Source organism: Archocentrus centrarchus, chromosome 6 (genome assembly GCF_007364275.1).
Source record: "Archocentrus centrarchus isolate MPI-CPG fArcCen1 chromosome 6, fArcCen1, whole genome shotgun sequence".
In the NCBI taxonomy this organism is placed as follows: Eukaryota; Metazoa; Chordata; class Actinopteri; order Cichliformes; family Cichlidae; genus Archocentrus; species Archocentrus centrarchus.
In genome coordinates, this window is record NC_044351.1 from 103,149 (window position 1) to 125,693 (window position 22,545).

General features: G+C 41.3%; 1 protein-coding gene across 2 annotated transcripts in view; it reads right to left on the bottom strand.

Annotated features, from left to right (window-relative positions):
- LOC115782331 (integrin alpha-11-like) overlaps positions 1 to 22,545 on the bottom strand; it is a 90,204-nt gene that overhangs the window by 26,815 nt on the left and 40,844 nt on the right. For both annotated transcript variants that reach the window (XM_030732453.1, XM_030732452.1), the window contains exons 8-16: positions 20,467 to 20,611; positions 20,181 to 20,346; positions 19,981 to 20,051; positions 16,400 to 16,544; positions 15,458 to 15,606; positions 15,168 to 15,311; positions 9,701 to 9,904; positions 9,473 to 9,603; positions 8,521 to 8,693 (exon numbers count right to left, since the gene is read on the bottom strand). In XM_030732453.1, coding sequence (XP_030588313.1) covers positions 8,521 to 8,693; positions 9,473 to 9,603; positions 9,701 to 9,904; positions 15,168 to 15,311; positions 15,458 to 15,606; positions 16,400 to 16,544; positions 19,981 to 20,051; positions 20,181 to 20,346; positions 20,467 to 20,611 — 1,328 coding nt within the window. The remainder of the gene's footprint in view (positions 1 to 8,520; positions 8,694 to 9,472; positions 9,604 to 9,700; positions 9,905 to 15,167; positions 15,312 to 15,457; positions 15,607 to 16,399; positions 16,545 to 19,980; positions 20,052 to 20,180; positions 20,347 to 20,466; positions 20,612 to 22,545) is intronic.

Genomic DNA, 22,545 nt, shown 5'->3' on the forward strand with positions numbered 1-22,545 from the left:
TCACCAAATGCTGCTCATAGAGAATCATCTGATTGCTGGGTTTTTTTTTTCTAATATTGTCTTCATCTTACAATAACAAGCTCCTTGAGGAGGCTGTTGTGAATTGGTCACATAAATAAAATGAAATTGAAATTTGTGATGAACTAGTGAACACTGGTTTTTAATCAGTGTCATATGAAACTTCATGTCACAGCTGGTCAGCTAGTTATACCTTCTGTGCAGAGGTGCTTTTGTCTGGAACAGGTTCTTCATTAAGCCCATCCATGTTAAACAGATTAATGTTGTTCATTAAGTTACTTCTGAAATTGTAATTCAGATGTGATCATCTTACTGCCCTTGTACTTTTTCAATAAGTTTCAGTGCTGTGATTTATGTTTCTGTGGCAGGAACTCTAACTCTCCTTTAAGGCTAAGATAAAGCAGATCCTTATAAATACAGAAATGTACAATCCTAGTTATGCAGGTGTTTGTCAGTTCTTTATCTGAATCTTCATTAGCTTCCACAAAGACATTATAAGTCCTTTTTAGGTTGCAGCCAATGTGCATGTGTGTGTTCTTCATCATAATGTACAGCAAATCGTTGAGTACATAGTACCTTTGGGAAAGCGCCTGTATTTTAAACTCTGCTTCACTGATAATGGGTGAACTTACACTTTTAGTATGGAACTGTAGCGGCCTGAATGCACCTCATAAGCAAAGGAGCACTCTGAATCTATTGAGAAGTAAAAAAGTTGACATTGCATTGCTAAAGGAGACACATTTACTATCAGTTGATGCTGGCCGTCTGGCAGATAAATTCTATCACACAATAGCATTCTCCGCAGCTACTACAAAAACAACGGTGTGGCTATTGTAGCTAGATGGAATCTTCCTCTGAGAGTTCTGTCGTCTTGGACAGATGATGCTGGCAGGATTGTCATCTCCAGAACCGAATTGAATACTAGAAGAATTGCTCTAATATCTGCATATGCCCCAAATGTTTTTGATCCTACATTTTATAATACCTTAACAACTAAAATGCTTGAATTAAGTCACTACTCTTTCATTGTTGGTGCAGATTTTAATGCTGTGTGGGACCCAGCAGTTGATAGATCAAATGTGGCGTCCTCAGGTGATCAGGGCCAGGCTACGCATGCTCTTAAGACTTGGGCCACAAACTTGGGACTTCTAGACATATGGCGAACAATTAGCCCCTCCTCCAAAGACTTTACCTTTTTTTCAGGCAGGCACAAATCATTTTCTTTTATTGATTTTCTTTTTGCCTCCCCCCAGCTTTTTCACTCCATTGACAGAGCAGTCTTACTCCCAATCGCCCTATCAGATCACAAGGGGGTTTTTTGCTCCACCACTCTGGGATGTCTGTCTAAACATGCAGCTAGGTGGCGCTTTAATGCATCTTTATTAAAAAAATAAAACCTATATTGCCCAATTTATTATGGAATTCAAAGAGTTTACAGACATCAATGCTTGCTCAGTGGACGATCCCAGAATCCTTTGGGAAGCAATAAAAGGTTTCATTAGGAACAATGCAATATTATTTTGCTCCAACACACGCAAAGCCAGGTCTGCTCGGCTGCAAGCCCTTGAGAATGAATTAAATAAATTGGATCCTGCTTTGCAATCCAACTACTCAGAACAATTGGCCTTAAAATGTGCAACAATTCGGAAAGAAATGAATGACATTCTAAAACAGAAATCAGAATTTCAAATCCACAGAACCAGGCAAAAATATTACTTTTATGGTGCTAGGCTGAGCCATTTATTAGACATGAAAATACGAACCTGTAACTACTTTTCAGATATACCTGCCATAAAATCTGAAGCTGGCAATATTAGTACCAATCCTTCTATGCTGACTTATATCAGTCAGAGGTTATTCCAAATAGAACATTTTGTGATAAATGGTTAAATCAGCTAGATTTGCCCCATCTCCCTAGATCTGATGCGGTCAATTTAGATAAACTGATTACATTAGGGGAATTAAAAATTGCAGTGCAGAAAATGCAGAGCGGAAAATTGCCAGGCATTGATGGGATCCCCCCAGAGCTCTATGTTTGTTTTTGGGAACAACTGGGCCCTTTCCTTCTTGAGATGATACTTTTCTCTGAGAAGGGTGAGTTTTCAAGAGATGTCAATACTGCTTTAATCTCCTTACTCCTGAAAAAGGATAAGGACCCAACAGAATGCTCTAGTTACCGTCCGCTTAGCCTACTGAATTCGGATTTGAAGATATTTGCAAAGCTTCTTGCTCTTCGCTTGGAGCCTTACATGCCTGTCTTAGTGAGTCCTGACCAAACAGGTTTCATAAAATCAAGACTAGCAGCAGATAACGTCAGACGTCTTCTTCATATAATAGATGCGGCATCAGACAGTAAGACCCCAATGTCATTACTCTCTCTTGATGCGATAAAAGCCTTCGACAGATTGGATGGTCATATCTTTGGTCTGTATTGGAGGCAATGGGCTGTGGTACCACTTTCCTAAGTATGATTAAAGTATTATACTCAAATCCCTCAGCGCGGGTACTAACTGGTCAGAAACTCTCTCCTTTATTTCCAATCTCCAGGTCCTCACGCCAAGGTTGCCCATTGAGCCCTGCACTTTTTGTCCTTTCTCTCAAACCATTAGCCCAAGCTATTCGCCAGTCCAACATGGTCTCACCTATATGTATTCGTGACACGCGACATCAGCTTTCATTATATGTGGATGATGTGCTTGTGTTCCTAGAGAATCCCACTCTATCAGTACCTCATCTTTTGTCCATATGTCAGGAATTTGGGCAGTTTTCAGGGTTTAAAATTAATTGGTCCAAATCTGCACTTTTATATCTCAATGACTCTGCTAAAGAATCAGCTGTCTCTGTGAACATTCCCATAGTTAAACGGTTCTTATATTTGGGAATTGAAGTTTTCCCCAACATAAACCAAATTGTTAAACATAACTACTCGGTTGCACTGGCCAATGTTTTGAATTATATGGACAAATGGGTGGGTCTTCCTATGTCCGTTCGAGCCCGCATCTCAACTATAAAAATGAATGTTTTGCCCAGGATTAATTTTGTCAGCTCAATGCTTCCCCTTCCACCTCCGTCTGATTTCCGGAGTAAACTTCAGTCTGCAGTTTCCAAATTTGTATGGAAGGGAAAGCGGCCACGTCTGAAAATGTCCATCTTACAGAGGAGGAGGGAAGATGGCGGTCTCTCTATTCCAAATTTTAAACTTTATTTTTGGTCTTTCGTATTAAGACTCTTGCTTTACTGGATCGATCCACGCACTCCTGTTTTCTGGCGATCTTTAGAGAGTAGCATGGTAGCTCCTTGGTCCCTTCAGGATATTTTATTTGTTGGTATATCTGACAAACAACGCCAGCTGCATTTTGGTCCTGTCATTTTTCATCTTATACGGACATGGAGAGCAGCTGAAACTCATTGTCATCTTTCCTGTAAATGGCATACTTTTTCCCCAATATTCTCTAATAGAGCACTATTAATAGGTGGAAGACCTATATCTGCCCCACATTGGGAACAGAGGGGTGTTCACTATCTTAAAGCTATTTTTTAATGAGATTGACTGCTCGCTTTCTCTGAGGTTAAGAATGCATTCAATCTGCCAGGCTCCTCCTTTTTCTTTTTCTTTTATCTGCAATTAAGATCAGCACTCAAAGCATATGGAGTCCCCTGGCGGGGCCCTTTACCCACTCATCCATTTTATAAATTACTTACAGTGCAGGCTAAAACCAAAGGTTTGGTGTCCAAGCTTTATCAGGTTTTGACCATCCCTGATCACCCCAGACTCCCAGTGGAGATGGTCTGGGGCCAAGATTGCCCAGAGTTGAACCAGAAAGCTAATTGGCAAGAGGTATGGTCTGATATTTTGCAGGTATCACGCAATCCAGACATCAACAAATTCATTACAATTTTATACACAGAACATATACCACCCCCGTCAAGCTTCACTATATGAAAATTATTAACAGCCCTTTATATACATTTTGTTCACTGAAGGCTCACGGCACATACCTTCATATGATATGGAGCTGCCCTCCTGTTAGTCGTTTTTGGGCTAATATGGCATCCAAATTATCAGAGGTGATTCAAGTAGGGATCCCTATAACAGTGAATGTTCTGATATTAAATGACCTCTCAACGCTTAATCTTCCCCAAACTAAAAAGCGTGCAGTATTTGCTGGCCTGACAGCCACTAAGAAAATGGTTGCGGTTTGTTGGAAGCCGCCTCATTCTCTTTCTGTGAAGTCTTGGGTTCTCTCCTTTTTGGATGTGGTGTATATGGAACTATCGACAGCTCATATCAATGGTGCCTCAGAGGAAACCGTGAATACCTGGTGTGCCATTGCAGAATTCGTGAGAAACATGTTATAAGTCTTGCCTCCAGCCTTCTCCACCTCAATCTCTTAAGCTGTTCAGTCCCTTTTGTTTTGTCTGTGTCTTTGGTCTTTGGTATACATGTATGCAGGTGTTACATGATGTGCATTGCCCACTTTTGTGGTTGCGCTTTTATGATTGTGGTCTTATTATTTTCCTTTTCTCTTTTTTTTTCCTTCTTTTTCTTTTTTTTTTTTTGATTGTTTGTAAACTTCATTGAACTGAAATAAAAAATTTGATCACAAAATAAAATAATTTACAGCAAATGTCTATGTCTGCATGCTGATGTGGCAGTGCAGTCAAACTATCCTTCACTTTTAAAGCATTTAGAAAAAACAAACAGAACTTTTATAATAGCAATGCATGCATACAGTGGGGTAATAACTTCTTTGTGTTTGATCTCCATTAATAATGTGGTGTGTTTCGTGCTGCCTTATTAGTTGTTGCATGCAGCAGCTTACAGTATAACTGCAGAACTCCTTCTCATCTGTTTAACAACTGAAGCTGGGATTTGATTTATGAGAGCACAGAGAGCTGAGGTAAGCTGCCTCACAGCTCATGTTAGAAACGCCACGTCCGCACTTACAGAAAACAAGTCAAGATGAAATCCGATCAAATCTTAAAGATTCAGTCTGTGGCTCTGATCTTCTATCTACTGAACCATGTTTGTGTGTGCATGTCTAATCCAGTCCAGATGTACAGGAGGTTGGGTGGGCAATAAGGAGCTCAAGGAGAGGAAGTGATAAAGGTCTGAGGTGATGGAGAGAGTAGCAGTGACACAGTTAAACGACAGCTGGCTGGTGTTAGCATGTTAGCAAGGTTTCCATGCAGCCAGCCCAAACATCTGGAACAAATTACACAGAGACACGACAACAGTACCAATCTTTGCGACCATGACAAGAATCCCTCCATACAGAAGGTCAGACAGCTGGTCCGTTCAGCTGGAAGACTGCACAGCTGTTGTAATAAGGAGAATTCAGCTTTCTCTTCTGCTCCTTTAAAATCGAAGCTGGGAATTGAATACTTTGCTCAAAGATGTGTGAAATTCACTTGCTAGGTTTAGACGGGAGTCCAGTCATACCATGACTGGCTCAGTGAAACAATTCCAGTATGATCTCATGCGGTAATGTCACAAAAACAGATTAGCTGATGTCACTGTGACCTTTTTTCCTTGGACACAAATCTGATTTTTTTTAGCGTCCGACTTCATTTCCAGAAAAGTGTGAATGCTGCCAAGTGTAAATAACAAAATTCTGCAAAACAGTCACGTCCATGGAAAACAAACTTACTTCTCCCCGCCTGCCAATCTCTATGATATACAACAACATTGTTATTACTGATAAGCCTAGCATGGCTTCACTCCTCAACCATTACTTTGTTAATTCAACTAAAGCTTTTGCTATTCCAGACCCAGTCACTGCCTTGTATGCTGTTTGGCCTTTCCCTTCCAGAAATATTGGTTTCTCCTTCAAGTCGCTCTCTATTTCAGAAGTGCTAGATGAACTCACTAAACTAGACCCAAACAAATCTGCTGGCTTTGACGGACTTGATCCCATGTTCTTAAAAGCATCTGTTCACATCATTGCTGCTCCCATCACAAGAATATTTAACCTGTCTCTACAGCTTTCCGTCTTTCCTTCTGACTGGAAATCAGCCATGATCTTTCCCCTCTTCAAAGGTGGCTCTGGCTCAGTCCTCAACTGCTATCGATCCATTTCCATTTTACCATGCCTATCCAAAGTCCTGGAGAGGCTGGTTTATAAACAGCCAAGCCACTACTTTGTTTCAAACAATATCCTGTCTGACCTTCAATATGGTTTTCGTGCTGGACATGGATGTATGACCGCCATCACAAAGGTCCTTGATGATATTATTACAGCATTAGACAGCAATAAGATACTCATAGCTGCCTTCATTGACCTTGCCAAAACCTTTGATTCAGTTGGCTTTCCAGATTACATTTCTTCTTCTGCAATAAAGCCTCCTTCACTCATGCTTCCAAGCATGCTCTTGTCAAGATGACAATACTCCCAATTCTATGGTGACATCATCTACAAAATGGCATCAAGCACCACTCTCAGAAAACTGGACACTCTTCATCACTCAGCCATCCGCTTTGCTACTAATGCACCTTTCCACACCCATCATTGTGACCTCTACAAACTGGTGGGCTGGCCCTCACTTCATACCTGGCGGCTCCATCACTGGTTTCACTTCATCTATAAGACAATCCTGGGCAAGACACCACCTTATCGGTCATCTCTTCTTCACATAGCCCATAATAACTATCGTCCAAGGTCAAGTGAATACATCAAGCTCGCCATTCCCAATACCTCTACTGGTTTTGGCTGCAACTCCTTTCGCTTTGCAGAAGCAAATGACTGGAACACTTTATAAAGCAACCTCAAACTTATAACTTTAACACCTCTTACTACTTTCAAGCTTAAACTTGAACAGATTATAGTTGATTGTTGCTCTTGCTGATCACCCTGGCTCACACTAATGTACATACCCAAATCCATTTTCTCCTACATATATTCATACATGCGTACACACACGTAAGTTTCTCCCCTTAATGCTAACTCACCTATTCTTCTTCTTACTCCTGCTTTTTATCCATCCATCCACTTCTGCTTATCCTGTTCAGGGTTGCGGGGGGCTGGAGCCTATCCCAGCTGACATAGGTCGAGAGGCAGGGTTCACCCTGTACAGGTCTACCAGCCTGTCACAGGGCCAGCACAGAAAGAAAGACAACCATCCACACTCACACCTATGGGCAATTTAGAGTGGCCAACTAACCTAACCCCAGTAAGTGCATGTCTTTGGACTGTGGGAGGAAACCAGAATAACCGGAGGAAACCCACACAGACACAGGGAGAACATGCAAACTCCACAGAGGGAGAGAGGCCCGGGCCAAGGTGGAATCGAATCCAGGCCGTCCAGATGGTATTCTAACTGTGACGCAGCAGTGCTAACCACCGCACCACCATGCTGCTTTTTATCCAGTTGTAATGATTTCCATGCTTGCTCCATGTTAATCTGGGCTTTTTTATTTTTGGCATGTTTATATGTTTATGTGTGTCTATGTGTGATGGACCGGATTCTATTGGGGCCTCTTGGCCAGGTCATGTTTGTAAATGAGAAGTGGTTCTCAAACATTTCACCTGCTAAAATAAAGGTTTAAAAATAAATAAATAAATAATAAAATAAAACAGAATGCAGCAATTTGTACATCATGAAAAAAGACCAAAGACAGAATATTAAATATTGATTTTGGAGCTGTGCTGGTAACAAGCCTGGAGGATGCAGTATCCATGACTCCCAAACAGAATCTCAGCTCCTGATTGTTCAGATCACAGCACACTTTTCCACTCGGGCCCAGAGATGGTGGCATTTCTGGATCTTGTTTCTGTTTATTTCTTCGGATTGAATTTTAACTTCATATGTGGATGTCACGATGAGCTGTGTTCCCTGCCAATAATTTCAAGTTCATTTAATGTTTCAAATTAATTTCATCCAGTCATGGTTGACAAAGGCTGGCTGTGTGGCATTGTTAAAGGTGAGGATCCAAATGCAGGACTCAGAGGCAGGTGAGTGTGAATAGCAAAAGGTGAGTCTTTATTATGGCCAAAAATGTTGAACAAATAAGCACAGAGAATAATGAAACCAAGGAAAAATAATCTAGTACACACTAGAAACACAGGGAACACAGGCAAGGATACTACCACATGCAACAGCAAGACTCCAACAAATGACAAGGGGAAGACGGAGAGAATAAATAGACAGGAGGGTGATTAGGGAAATAGAGACAGCTGACGCAGAACAGCTGAATGGAATGACACAAATGAGACTAAGGGAAGTAAAGCAAAACACAAAGCACATGGGACAGAAAACTAAAACAGGAAGTGAGAAGACAGAAACACAGACAAAATAGGGAGACAGACATACTGAGGAAAACAGACACAGGAGACTCCACACAGAGGGGGAACACTTAAAAACACTAGGCTTCAGATGTAGGACCATGACACATCCTATTGCTAGTGAAAATATGACTGAACTTGAGCTGTGAGCTTTGTAATATGATGATAAAATCTTGAATCAGGTAAGAAACAGATGTGTTTGGCTGCTCCTTCCACCTACCAACATCTTTCGTGGTGTTCTTCCTGGTCTTTGTCCTAAAGTCCAGACTCAGGCAGATGGTGACAGACATGCAGGTGACCTCTTTTCCTCCTCGCTGACAATCCTTGTTAAAGATATTGACCTTCTCAGGTTCAAAAGTTAGTTTGGCCTGAATCTGCACCACACCACGAGACCTGCAGAGACGGAGCATTCTTATTACCACAACAATGAGTTTGTGTGTGTCGATTAGGCGTGCCTACAGTGTGGAGAGTCAGGTACCATATGACTTAGTTTTATCTGAGGTACTTAAATTAGGTTTGGGTTTTATGAAAAGACCTGTCAGTGCAGTGCCCTCCGATCTGACAAGAGTCTGCTGAGCTAGCACTGAACATTTGGTCCAAATTTGGTCCACATCTGTAGGTTTCTGTGGACCATGTTGAGCCCTCACTGATGGTGTTGACTCATTGTGAATCTGGCTACCACAACTCAGCTGAAAGTTCACCTCATACAATGTTTGGTGTGTCCTGACATTTGCGTCCAATCTGGTCCAACAAATCTGAGGGCCTGAGTTAAGAATTTGACCGCTACTGTCGACAACAAGCATCTATTGAGTAGTGACTTGTCAATCACAAGTTGGCAACCCCCTAAATCATCCCCTGCTTTCTTGTCCTTTTTTATTCTAATGTAGCCGTTATTTAGAGAACAGACATTGTGTTGTGCTGAAGAAGTCTTGAATATAGTCATTAAGGTGTTAAATTAATCAGGAGTGTTTAGTGAGGATAAATAATTAATTGAGCTGTAGGGTCATATTCTCATTGACTTTCATACAGTAAGACTTCAGAGTCACCACCCCCTGCTGGCCTTTAGAAGGAATGCAACTTTGAGGCACTTTTCATAAAACTCAAGGCCACGATTTTAAAAACAGTCTTAAAGTGTCAAATCATCTTTGCTTGTTTATGCATGATGCTCTAACCAAATGATGACAGCAGCGCCCAGTGCTCCCACTGCGAGGTCGACAAGCCCATCTGCATTGATGTCCAGGATGCCATGAAGGCTACGGCCAAAATACTGCAGACCTGCAGAAAAACCAGCCGCAGACAGACGCTGGAGAAGCAAAGTGACATAGCATTAACACTCTCTGTATGAACCAATGCTGTATTATCTCATCCAGCTCAGGTTCCTGAGCCTGTGAACTGGTTACCTGTCTGTACTGCAGCTGGATGGTTTTGCCCTGGCCATGGAAGACATAAACTGCCCCCTGATGGTTGTCCTCCAGCGGTGCTCCCACAACAAGCTCCTTAAACCGATCTCCATTCATGTCAGGTATCTGAGCCAATGCTGAGCCCAGACGGGAGTTTTGAGAGTGGTCAGACACCTCCAGCACCCCCTGCAAGACCAATGACGTCTGGACAAAAATAAAAGATCCTTTGGTTTATTTTAGTTTAAGTTTTATTCTTTTTTAATGAAACCTGGTTTAATAAGGAATTTCACTCCAGCCATGGACAGATTACCAAATGAGCCAAACAGCATGGAGCCAGTGCTTCAAGGGGATAAAAAGCTTTATTTGTGGTCTTGTATCCCCTCAGCTTGCTGCTGGTGATAGATGAGAGGATTGCTTCCCTGAGCCTTCAGGCCAGGGAATGGGTCCTGACTGTTGTTTGCACTTATGTACCAAATGACAGTTCAGAGTACCCACCCTTCTTGGGGTTGCTGGGCTGAGTGCTCAAGGGTGCTCCATCCAGTGACTCCATTGTCCTACTGGGAGACTTCAGTGCTCACGTGGGCAATGACCGTGAGACCTGGAGGGGCGTGACTGCAAGGAACGGCCTACCTGATCAGAACCTGAATGGTGTTTTGTTATTGGACTTCTGTGAAAACCACAGTTGGTCCATAACAAACATCATGCTTGAAAATAAGGATGTTCATAAGTGCACATGGCACCAGGACACCCTAGGTCGCAGGTCAATGATTGATTTTGGAATCGTATCATCAGATCTGCTGTCGTATGTTCTGGACACTCGGGTGAAGAGAGGAGCTGAGTTGTCAACTGAATTAGAATTGTAGAATTTAGAATTTATTTATTTGGTAGGGACAATGCACATTAATAAACAAACTGTAAATTTGCCAGAATTAGCCAAAAGGCTATTTTTCATCAGTTGTCCAACTCCCCACCAGGTCACCACCTGGTGGGGAGGATGCTGTGCTGACGGGGAGCACCTAAATGTATTGTGAGGGTGCGCTGGGAACGCCTGGCAGAGCCCTCACTCCACGAGATCTTCAGCTCCCACCTCCGGCTGAACTTTGGCTGCAAAAACCTGTTTTATTTGTTATTATCTATCATCCACCTGGTCCTTACTCAGAGTTTCTGTCTGATTTATCAGACTTTTTATCTGATTTAGTGCTCAGTTCAGATAAAATAATTATAGTGGGTGATTTCAACATCCATGTAGATGCTGAGAATGACAGCCTCAACACTGCATTTAATCTATTGTTAGATTCAATTGGCTTCTGTCAAAATGTAAAGGAGCCCACCCACCACTTTAATCATACTCTGGATCTTGTCCTGACATATAACATAGAAACTGAAGACTTAACAGTATTCCCTGAAAGCCCCCTCCTGTCTGATCATTTCTTAGTAACATTTACATTTACTTTAATGGATTACACAGCAGTGGGGAATAAGTTTTATTACAGTAGAAGTCTTTCTGAAAGTGCTGTAACTAAGTTTAAGGATCTAATTCCTTCATTATTATGCTCTTCAGTGCCAACACAGTGCAGAGCAGCTACCTAAACTCTGCTCCCAGTGAGGTCGATTATCTCGTCAATAGTTTTACATCCTCACTGCGTATAACTTTGGATACTGTGGCTCCTTTGAAAAGGAAAGCTTCAAATCAGAAGTGCCTGACTCCATGGTATAATTCACAAACGCACAGCTTAAAGCAGATAACCCCTAAGCTGGAGAGGGAATGGCGTCTCTCTAAATTAGAAGATGCTCATTTAGCCTGGAAAAAGAGTTTGTTACTCTATAAAAAAGCCCTCTGTAAAGCTAGGACATCTTACTATTCATCATTAATTGAAGAAAATAAGAACAATCCCAGGTTTCTTTTCAGCACTGTAGCCAGGCTGACAAAGAGTCAGAGCTCTGTAGAGCTGAGTATTCCTTTCACTTTAACTAGTAGTGACTTCATGGATTTCTTTACAAATAAAATTTTAGACATTAGAGAAAAAATTATTCATAACCATCTCAAAGATTTATCTTCATGTTCGGCTGCTTTCAGCACTGCTGGTATTTGTTTAGACTCTTTGGCTCCAGTTGATCTTTCAGAGTTAACTTCAATAGTTACTTCCTCCAAACCAGCAACATGTTTGTTAGATCCCATTCCTACTAGACTGTTCAAAGAAGTCTTTCCAATTATTGATGTTTCAATCTTAAAAATGATCAATCACTCTTTATTAGTTGGCTGTGTACCACAGGCCTTCAAGGTGGCTGTAATTAAACCGCTACTTAAAAAGCCATCACTGACCCAGCTGTCTTAGCTAATTATAGGCCAATCTCCAACCTTCCTTTTCTCTCAAAGATTCTTGAAAGAGTAGTTGTAAAACAGCTAACTGATCATCTGCAGAGGAACGGTTTATTTGAAGAGTTTCAGTCAGGTTTCAGAATTCATCACAGTACAGAAACAGCATTAGTGAAGGTTACCAATGATCTTCTCACAGCCTCTGACAGTGGACTCATCTCTGTTCTTGTCCTGTTGGACCTCAGTGCAGCTTTGATACTGTTAACCATAACATTTTAATACAGAGATTAGAGCATACTATAGGTATTAAAGGTACTGCACTGCAGTGGTTTGAATCATATTTATCTAATAGACTCCAATTTGTTCATGTAAATGTGGAGTCTTCTTCACACACTAAGGTTAATTATGGAGTTCCACAGGGTTCTGTGCTAGGACCAATTTTATTTACATTATACATGCTTCCCTTAGGCCGGCGGTTTTCAAAGTGTGAGGCGCGCCTCCCCTAGGGGGCGCCAGAGCACTTTAGGGGAGGAGCGGTGCGAGGGAAAAAATAAACCGGGAAAAGAAGCTATCTGCTTGCTGTCTACTGATGTGAGAGAAAGAATGGACACATTTTTAGTAAAGAAAAAGGCAGGGGAGACAAGCTCTGGCGTAAGTAGAAAAAAGAGGAAGTATGACCACGACTACTTAAAGTATGGATTTTGTGATGAGTTTGGGGTTGTTCTTATCATTAGAAAAATGAAAAAAGGGCATATTTGCCATACAAAGGCCCTGATAAAATAATTAAAATGGGAGGAAATGTTTTAAAATGTTCATGCGTTAAATTTCATTCAGATAAAGTGTCATTTTAAAAGATGAGATGGTTCTAAAATAAAAGCAATTAGGTGTTTTGTAGTTGCATTTGTTTGTGTGGGTTGATTATTGGGGGGGGCGCAGCAGGCATTGCGCTCCTTGGAGGGGGGGCTCACCCTTTCATACTTTGAAAACCCCTGCCTTAGGCAGTATTAGAAAGCATTGCATCAGTTTTCATTGTTATGCAGATGATACTCAGCTTTACCTATCAATGAAGCCAGATGACACACATCAATTAGTTAAACTGCAGGAATGTCTTTAAGACATTAAGGCCTGGATGACCTCTAATTTCCTGCTTCTAAATTCAGATCAAACTGAAGTTCTTGTACTCGACCCCACAAATCTTATAAACATGGTGTCTAACCAGATACTTACTCTGGATGGCATTACTTTGGCCTCCAGTAACACTGTGAGAAATCTAGGAGTCATTTTTGACCAGGATATGTCCTTCAATGCACATATTAAACAAATATGTAGGACTGCTTTGTTGCATTTGCGCAATATTTCTAAAATTAGAAACATCCTTTCTCAGAGTGATGCTGAAAAACTAATTGATACATTTATTACTTCTAGGCTGGACTATTGTAATTCATTATTATCAGGCTGTCCTAAAAGCTCCCTGAAAAGCCTTCAGCTGATCCAAAATGCTGCAGCTAGAGTACTGACAGGGACTAGAAAGAGAGAGCAGATTTCTCCCATATTGGCTTCTCTTCATTGGCTCCCTGTTAAATCTAGAATAGAATTTAAAATCCTTCTCCTCACATACAAGGTCTTGAATAATTAGGCCCCATCTTATCTCAAAGACCTTATAGTCCCATATCACCCCAACAGAGCACTTCGTTCTCAGACTGCTGGCTTACTTGTGGTTCCTAGGATACTTAAGAGTAGAATAGGAGGCAGAGCCTTCAGCTTTCAGGCCCCTCTTCTGTGGAACCAGCTTCCAGCTTGGATTCGGGAGACAGACACCCTCTCTATTTTTAAGATTAGGCTTAAAACTTTCCTTTTTGATCAAGCTTATAGTTAGGGCTGGATCAGGTGACCCTGAACCATCCCTTAGTTATGCTGCTATAGGCCTAGGCTGCTGGGAGGGTTCCCATGATGCACTGTTTCTTTTCATTCACCTTATTTACTTTGTTTATACTCCACTCTGCATTTAATCATTAATTGTTATTAATCTCTGGTTCTCTTCCACAGCATGTCTTTTTTTCTCTCCCCTCAGCCCAACCGATCATGGCAGATGACCCCCCCTCCCTGAGCCTGGTTCTGCTGGAGGTTTCTTCCTGTTAAAGGGAGTTTTTCCTTCCCACTGTCGCCAAGTGCTGCTCATAGGGGGTCGTTTTGACTGTTGGGTTTTCTCTGTATTATTGTAGGGTCTTTACCTAAAATTCAAATCGCCTCCAGGCGACTGTTTGATGTGATTTGGCACTATACAAATAAAATTGAAATGAAATTAATTAAACGGTTTGGTCTGTCAGCGACTTGGTTGACAGACCTCTGCAACATTGCATGGAGATCTGGGGCAGTCCTGCTAGACTGGCAGACCGGGGTGGTGGTCCCCATATTTGGGTGTGCTCCAACTATTGGGGGATCACACTCCTCAGCCTTCACGGTAAGGAGGGTCCGTCCGTCCATTAGTCAAACCTTGGATTCAAGAGGAACAAGGTTTTCGTCCTGGTCGTGGAATGCTGGTCCAGTTCTTCATCCTCTCGAGGATATTTGAGTGTGCGTGGGAGTTTGCCCATCCAGTCTACTTGTGTTTTTCGGACTTGGAGAAGGCATTCAACAATGTCCCTTGGAGTATCCTGTGGGGGTACTGTGGGAGTATGGGGTGTCTAGCCCATTGTTGCGCAACTCAAAATAACCACAAAACTGACCACCATTGATCAGTAGAACCTGATTATCTGTGTAGGTTCCCAGATCATGGTCGTCTTGAGAAAATGAAGGCAGCTGGACTTCTTTTTGACTGAACTTAAATATGTCCACTTGCCTTCTTTTTTCAAGCTCTCAAGACCAGGAAGAACCTGAAGAGATGAACCCATCTTTGCAGAGTAACTGCAAAGATGCACATGTTCTTTACCTTGACTGAGTTTGACTTTTTTTGTCTGTTAGTAAATGTGGGGTGGGGTACTTTTATTAGTCTGTGCACAGGGCCTTTTTGCCTCATAATCTGTCCATGACTCCAGTGTGGGGTAATTATCTTGCGTTAACTTCCTCTGCTATAATGACAGTTATAGAGAAATTGGCTGCTCCTTCACAGCAGTGAGTTTTTTTTTTTGTTTTTTGTTTTTTCTTAAATACCTGTGGTGCAACAGAGTAGATGTAAACCTTGCCTCTCTCCCAGCCATGGCAGTAATACATGGGTGCTGCCACCAGGAGGACATCAGTCTGTCCATCACTGTCGATGTCCACTGATAACAACTCACTGCCAAAATATGACCCAATCTAAAGCAAAAACAAACAAATATAGAAAAGAGATGAAGGTAAACAACATATTACAGCAAGGAAGACATATCTGGAGTATAGTGGCTAGCCACCGGGTGTAAGTTATCCAAGTATGTTCACAGTGGTTTGTAATGACTAAAACACACCTGCTCTCCCAGCAGTGACTGCCAGATGGTCAGGTCTCCACTGTTCTTTAGGGTGAAAATGATCACCTTGCCAGTGTGGTTGAATCTTGGAGCTCCAGCCACATAAAGCTGAGAGCCGCGGGATGAAATGAGTGAACCCACCGAGTAACCTGAAACAAGAAGAACAACAGAAACTGGGTGGTTTGACTCACACACCTGGTCAGTTCTGGTTTGTTAGACCTGTTTATTTTTCCCAGTTAAGAGAGCTTAAAGTAGACCTCCTCTGCCTTTTCTTATTTCCTGTCATATATCTCCAGTTCCAAAAGGGGATATTTACATTAAACATGACCAAAGTTTCTAATAATGATACCAGAGTATGTCCAAATAATCCCTGTGAGTAAAACACTCACGTTGTCACATTTCTTTCCTATTTTTTCCATATAAAGAGGGGATATCCTTATATGGTGATCTCCTATACAGCAAGCCCCACTATTCTGCTCTTTAATCCTTCTCTTTGTAGTCAATCAGTAGAAAGTTAAAGGGTAGCTGTTTTTAAGGTGGAAAATAGCTACAGCAGCTTGGTGCCGACATACAAGGCCTTGGTGAAGACCCTCAGCTCTAAGATAAAGGATAATTATTTTAAACTGTGAATCATGCAAAGCTACTCTAGTGCACTTCAAGAATATAAATATGAAGCTGCACATAAGAAAAATGTGTTCACTTTGAAGATTTGATGACAGCTGGTAGGCCTGGCTAACTACAAAATTTTACTGTGTAGAAATGTTCATGGTGCTTGAGCTAAAATAAAAGTAAAATAACTGTACAGGCACAGTATGTCGAGCACTGCTGGATTATAATCATCAGAAATAAACATCATAAATGTTTAATGTATCGAGCATTAAGCCAAAAGATACAAAGTAAGGACTACAGGATGTTTCATATGACACTTTACAGTGATATTACCCAGATAGGCTGCGTGGTTCTTGAGCGCCTCAGGAAATTCGTCCCCGTAGGATGATTTTGGTGGAACAACTTTCCCATGTTTGCTTTCTTTTAGCACGGCACCATTCCAGTCATAGGCCCCCACTGCTCCAAGGAGAACACCATCCTAAAAGGAAAATACGGATTTAGATGGAGGGCACTGTACATCCTAACTGTACTAAGCCCTAACCCCTATGTTTGAGAATTCACACTACCCCCTCGAACATAAACCTCAGAGGTCTAACCCTGACCTTATGTCCAGATATGAAAGTTGTTAAATCACTGAGTCATGGGACTGAAATAAATGTGTGTTGATCTCCATTAAAGTTGCTTAGGAGCTACTCCTGGTGTGCAGACTCTACTTTTCTTTTTCTATGATTATTTTTAGTCCTGTACCCAGGTTCTCACATTCTTGGATTGTGCATGTTTCTTTTTTCAATTTTGACTGCAATGAATGACCAGATCTTTGGTTTTGGCAGCACCACAGAGACCCAGCAGCAAGATCTGTGCTGGCCTCAACTGATTCTGGATCTGCAGAACCACACTGGTCACCCATGAGTCTATCGGTAGTTCACAGGTGGTCCTACCATTAAGCACTTCTAGTAGGAACTAACCACTGTCACACAGAGCAGACATTCAAAAAAGACTTGCCAGTTTCTCAAAGTCACTCAGATCTTCACACTTGCAGACCAAACCAGAGTTTAATCAACAGTTTTCAGTCCGGTTGAAGTGAATTAAACTAAACAGATTTGCTGCAAAGTCACCTGAGGTTTATTCCACTTTGATCTTAAAGAGAAGGTCAAGATTTTCAGGTAATAAAAATTAGGTCAAACTCAGGTCAGTGTTGTTAAAGAAGTGATCAATCTAAAGGCATCTGCACTGACTTTTATTTTATTTTAACTTCATAACATCGATCAGGTGGCCAGTGACACACCTGGGAAAATTCCTTATAAAGGGGTGGATGCAGGTATAATCCTGAAGAGGTTCCCAGTGATCTGGTGGATGCTAAGATATTCAGAAGTGAATAACTACAACATAACATCTGTTCAGTTTCTTTTTCTCAGTACCAGTTTGGCCCTAGTTTGGTTGGATCTCGATAACAGTATTATTTGGCTGAGTTCTAAGCTGCAAACCTGAAGACCCTACAATGAAAAAAACCTGCTGGCAAATTTGGAATTGAAATGGCTTCTGAATCGTCTTTAAACTCAGTTGAACTGTCTCAAAATGCATGTGAGCAGCCAGTTAGAGACTATGCTGAATTCTAGCTGTCGTAAAATCCAGATATGAAGGTTATTAAATATTTGAGTCATCATCTCTGCGGGCCAGAAAGTCAAGGACGGCAGTGAGTGACCACATTTTTGGTGATGGCAGAGCCATCCCTCCTTCAAGATCTGAGCTGCACTGGATCTGCAGATTAAGAGTTAAATGTCAAAAACCTGCCTGTGTAAACCTGTAGGAAGTAGGTGAGCATGGTTTTCCTGAGGGCAGCGATGATGCTATGTCTGTTCTCCTCATTTGTCTTCCTGATTTCACATTTTAAATCCCAAAACTTAAGAGCAGAAAGCTCTTTGTCTGTTTGTCTGTGTACAATTATTAATCAGTGCAAGTATATTTGCTTGTGTGTGTGTGCGTGTGAGAGAGAGAGAAAGAGAGAGAGATTTGCATCTATTCCCCAATGAGCAATGAGTTCCTGCATGTATGAATGCTCAGTTGGCAGCTTTACCTTCAGGAAAACCATCTGCTCTGTGTTACACACACAGTTTCCACCTCACTCCCTGATGTTGGAATACAATTTTCCCTGGATGGGAAACAACAGAAATATTTCTAGAAGCTTCTCATCCTGCAGCTTCAGGTTGTTGTCGGGACCAGAACCAGGCTAGCGATGGATGTTTGAGGATGATACCAAACCAGCATTTAAGTTTCTCTGCTCCTGTCCTGAAAGCCTGATGAAATTCAATAATTGTTACTCTGCCAAGTCCCTTATTTGTACAAAAAAAGTAGATCGGGATGTTTTTCAGCAGTAATTTAATGGAAATTATTTTTTATTTTTTTTATCCAATCATGGACAGATCTTTGGAATAAAATCCCAAAATGGAAAAAGACCCAATAGTGTCATGGATCAGCTGTGTGACAGGCAGGAAGGAGGACCCCAACGCAGGATACACCAGACAGGTATAATATAGCTCGGCTTTATTAGGCACAGCTAACAAAATCAAACTCCAGAAAAACAGGGAAAACTGCCAGAGGCACACAGCATGGGGAAACAAAGAGCAAGACAACAACGTGACAACAAGCACTGAAAACACGGGACTTAAATACACAGGAGGATAACGAGGGAAGTGGAAACAGCCGGGAACACAGGTGACGCTAACTACAAGGACAAGACCAGGGGAAGCAAAACTGAACACAACAGACAGAGACCGGACGACTATCAACATAAAACAGGAAGTAACTTAACATAGTACACACCAACTTGACACCTGATGATACTGACACAGAAGGATAACGGGCACCAGCACAACAGAACACAGGGAGACAGAAACAGCAAAACCATAATAAAACAGAACTATATAACAAGAACATAAAGTACTGGGCCACCGGCCCAGGACCATGACACAATAAAGTTCAATCTTCAATCACTTAAAGCATTATGCTTGTCATTTGATTTTCTCAGTCAATAAATACAACGTACCATCAAAATGATCCATCACTAACTCCATAGAGAGCAAAAACCATTTCCCCTCATTTACCTCTGGATCTCTTCCAGCTCTTAAAGGTGCTACATAAATAAGGTTTGATTGATTGAATGGTTCACATCACAGTTTTGTTCTTTTCATGTGAATGGTTGCCCCTGACAACTCAGAACTTTAGGGGAGATCCTGAGGTATGAATTAAGTTCTGTTAATGTTTAAAAAAAAATCAGTAAGCATGCTCTTCATCACAGTGCTAACCTGACACCTCTTCAGGAGATGTGTCAGTAAAAACTGCTGTTTGTTCTCTGAGTCACGGCAGCCATGATCCTCCATATAAGAGTCAGAGATCTGAGTCTGGGGTGAAATTCACTCATTATAGTGGCAACATTTAAATTCATGTTCTGCAACAGAATAAAGCATTCTTTCCAGTTTAAAATAAAGTTCTCATTGGGAGGATGGCGGGGTGATGCTACTGTAAGTCACGGTGCCACTTACACTCGCTTACATTTTGAATCAATATGGAACTGATGACTTTTACACATAGGGTAGTTTTCTCTTGAATTTCAGTCCCTTTTTGGTCCAGCTTAGGGAACAAAACTAATGTTAAGCTTATAAACAGATCACGGTTTAGGTTAAAATACTAAAATAATTTCCTCAAAGACAAATGTAGCTTAGGCACAAAACTTTCTTTTAGCACAAATGCATCACTTTCAAAGTCATGAGTATATATATTTGCAATGAGAATATCCTTTGAAATGGAAAATGTTTTTTTCTTTTATAGACAGAGGTGCAGAACTTTTTGATTGCACTTGGTTTATCACACATAACTACTGCTGTATAAGAGAACAGCTGTTATTGCAAGCCACTCACTTTGACTAAATGTGAGGAGAAGCCGGCCTGAGCCATCTGCAGACTGAACCCTCGACCCTGACTGCTGGTTCCTGCAAACCAGACAAACAACACAAACTGAGCTTTATGGACACTCAAGTCTTCCTGTTACATTTTAATAAATATTAGATAATAATTTGTAATTAATGATATATGTTTTAACAGCATAAATGTTAGCCGACCTTCCAGAGAGAAAATCCTTTCTCCCAGTGCATCCACAATGTCCTTCAATGCAGACTCATCTGTCACGTTGAAGAAGTGCTTCTCATCAGGGTCACTAGCAATGAACTTGATTTCCTTCAAAAAGGCTTCAGGGTTGATTCCCCGACGGTTGTAATAACCCAGAACCTGGAGGAGAAGCACAGGAGACAGGATGGTAGTCAGAAGTTTGAAAGTCCAAAGACAATGAACAGCAATAGATTGGTAGGGAGTGTATCTGGAGCAAAAGCTGAAGTGAGACAGACTTACAGCGATGGCGTACATGGTGATGTTGTCTCTCTCACTGTCTGTGACAGCCTGCACCAGGTGAGGACTGTCATGAGATTCACCGTCTGTAATCACAATCATCACCTTCTGGGCTCCTGGTCGGCCGCCACGCTGGAACGCCTCAGATCTGCACAAGAACATCAGATGATGCTCAGAAGATGATGTTTAAAGCAAAAAACAGTGTTCTTCCAAAGAATATTGAGAATTTCTTTAAGAATAGAGAGGGAAGGTATGATCTGAGAGGGAAATGTAACTTAGTACAACCATGTGTTCGCAGCACTCTTAAAAGTATGTGTTTATCAGTTTGTGGAGTGTGTTTGTGGAATGGTTTAGATGATGAAATTAGGCAAAGTACAAATATTGCACAATTCAAGAAAAAATATAAGGAGTATATATATAATGTGTATGAATACGAATGAGATAGAATGTTTTTCTATTATTGAACTGTAGATACATGTACATTAAGCTCTGATCTATAGAGGATTGAGTAAATTGTATCTACGGGTACTTTAATATCTGGCTGCTTAATGCAGCAGCTGGCTTCACTTGGTTGCTAATGTTAGCAACTCTATCTCTATCTAAATCCTCTGTAAAGCCACATCAAGGAGTTTGTGTTGGACTTTACTTGGTAATCAGCTTGGAGATGGACTAGTTCTTATATAGCACTTTTCTACTCTGTCTGAGCACTCAAAGTGCTTATACAACATGTTTTACATTTACCCATTCATACAAGCACTTCCACGAGTAACTAAGATAAGTGCTTTTATTGTCTAACATTCACACACATTCATGCTCCAACGCTTGTGTCGGAGAGCAACTTGGGGTCCAATATCTTGCCCAAGGATACTTTGGCACGCAGTCCGGAGCAGGGAGGAATTGAACCGCCAACCTTCCGATCAGTAGGTGCCCTGCTCTACCTCCTGAGTGACAGCCACCCCAGGGGTGGAGAGGTACAAATGTTATTCACTCTAAATTCTAATAATAATGAATGTGCTTATTTTTAATCTGTTGTGTAGGACACAAGAAGTGAAAGGGCATTTAAAAAAAATAGCTCCATTTTCTGTTACCTACTGTACCAGTCAAAAGTTTAGAAACACTCACCCAGTGTTTCTAAACTGTAGTGGCTCTACGTGGTAAAAGAATTACAGTTATATCTATTGTGAGTGCCAGTACAGTTTCTTTGTGCGCAGGCTGAAATCAGATGGCCTGTGCTGCTGCTCTGCTGGTGCACTGATGTAACCTGTAACTCCACAGCCATGAACACCACAGCCATGAACACCACAGTAATGTGCACCAATCCAACATAGAGCTTTACTGTAAACTCACCACTGTACAGCAAAATGACCTGTTTATCCTGCACTAAACTGCAGGATTTTCATGCAATCTTTGAATAACACAAAGTTAGTGTACCACAGTTTGTTTTACAGAATGTTCCACAATGTAATTAGATGTAAGCTTTAAAGGTCCAGATTATTAGATGTCCCTGAGCAGTCTTTACGGTTAAATCTAACCTCTATCCTGTCCTTTCTCCATCTCTGAGTGAACTTCTCTTTGGATCTTGCAGACACACAGACATAGTGTGTGACAAACTGCTCAAAAACAGTTTGTGTATTTGCTGATATTTGTTGAGCTGAAAGAAACGCTGCATTTGAAATTACCTGCAACACATTACTGCATTTATGGTTGCTCCTCTGCTGTAGCACTAGCTAGATACCCACTGTAACCCCTGAGTACAATGTTATAAATGATGCATAATTTATATAGTTTGCTTCTTTCATCTCGGTGATGGAGGATATGCCAGTACGATTGAAAATGCTCTTGAGTAATGTTTTATGTGAAGTTCATGATGTTGACTGCTTTATGATTTTACATGACTTCATAAGTTTAAATTGTTCAAATGTGTCATAATGCATAGTAAGTTCTTGTTGCAGTTTGTTAGTGTTGTTAAGGAACTTTAAGATGCAACGTAACATGTCTCGAGAGGAGTAACGGTTACTGAGGTTCAGTGCCATGTGCCAACACAGTGCAGAGCAGCTACCTAAACTCTGCTCCCAGTGAGGT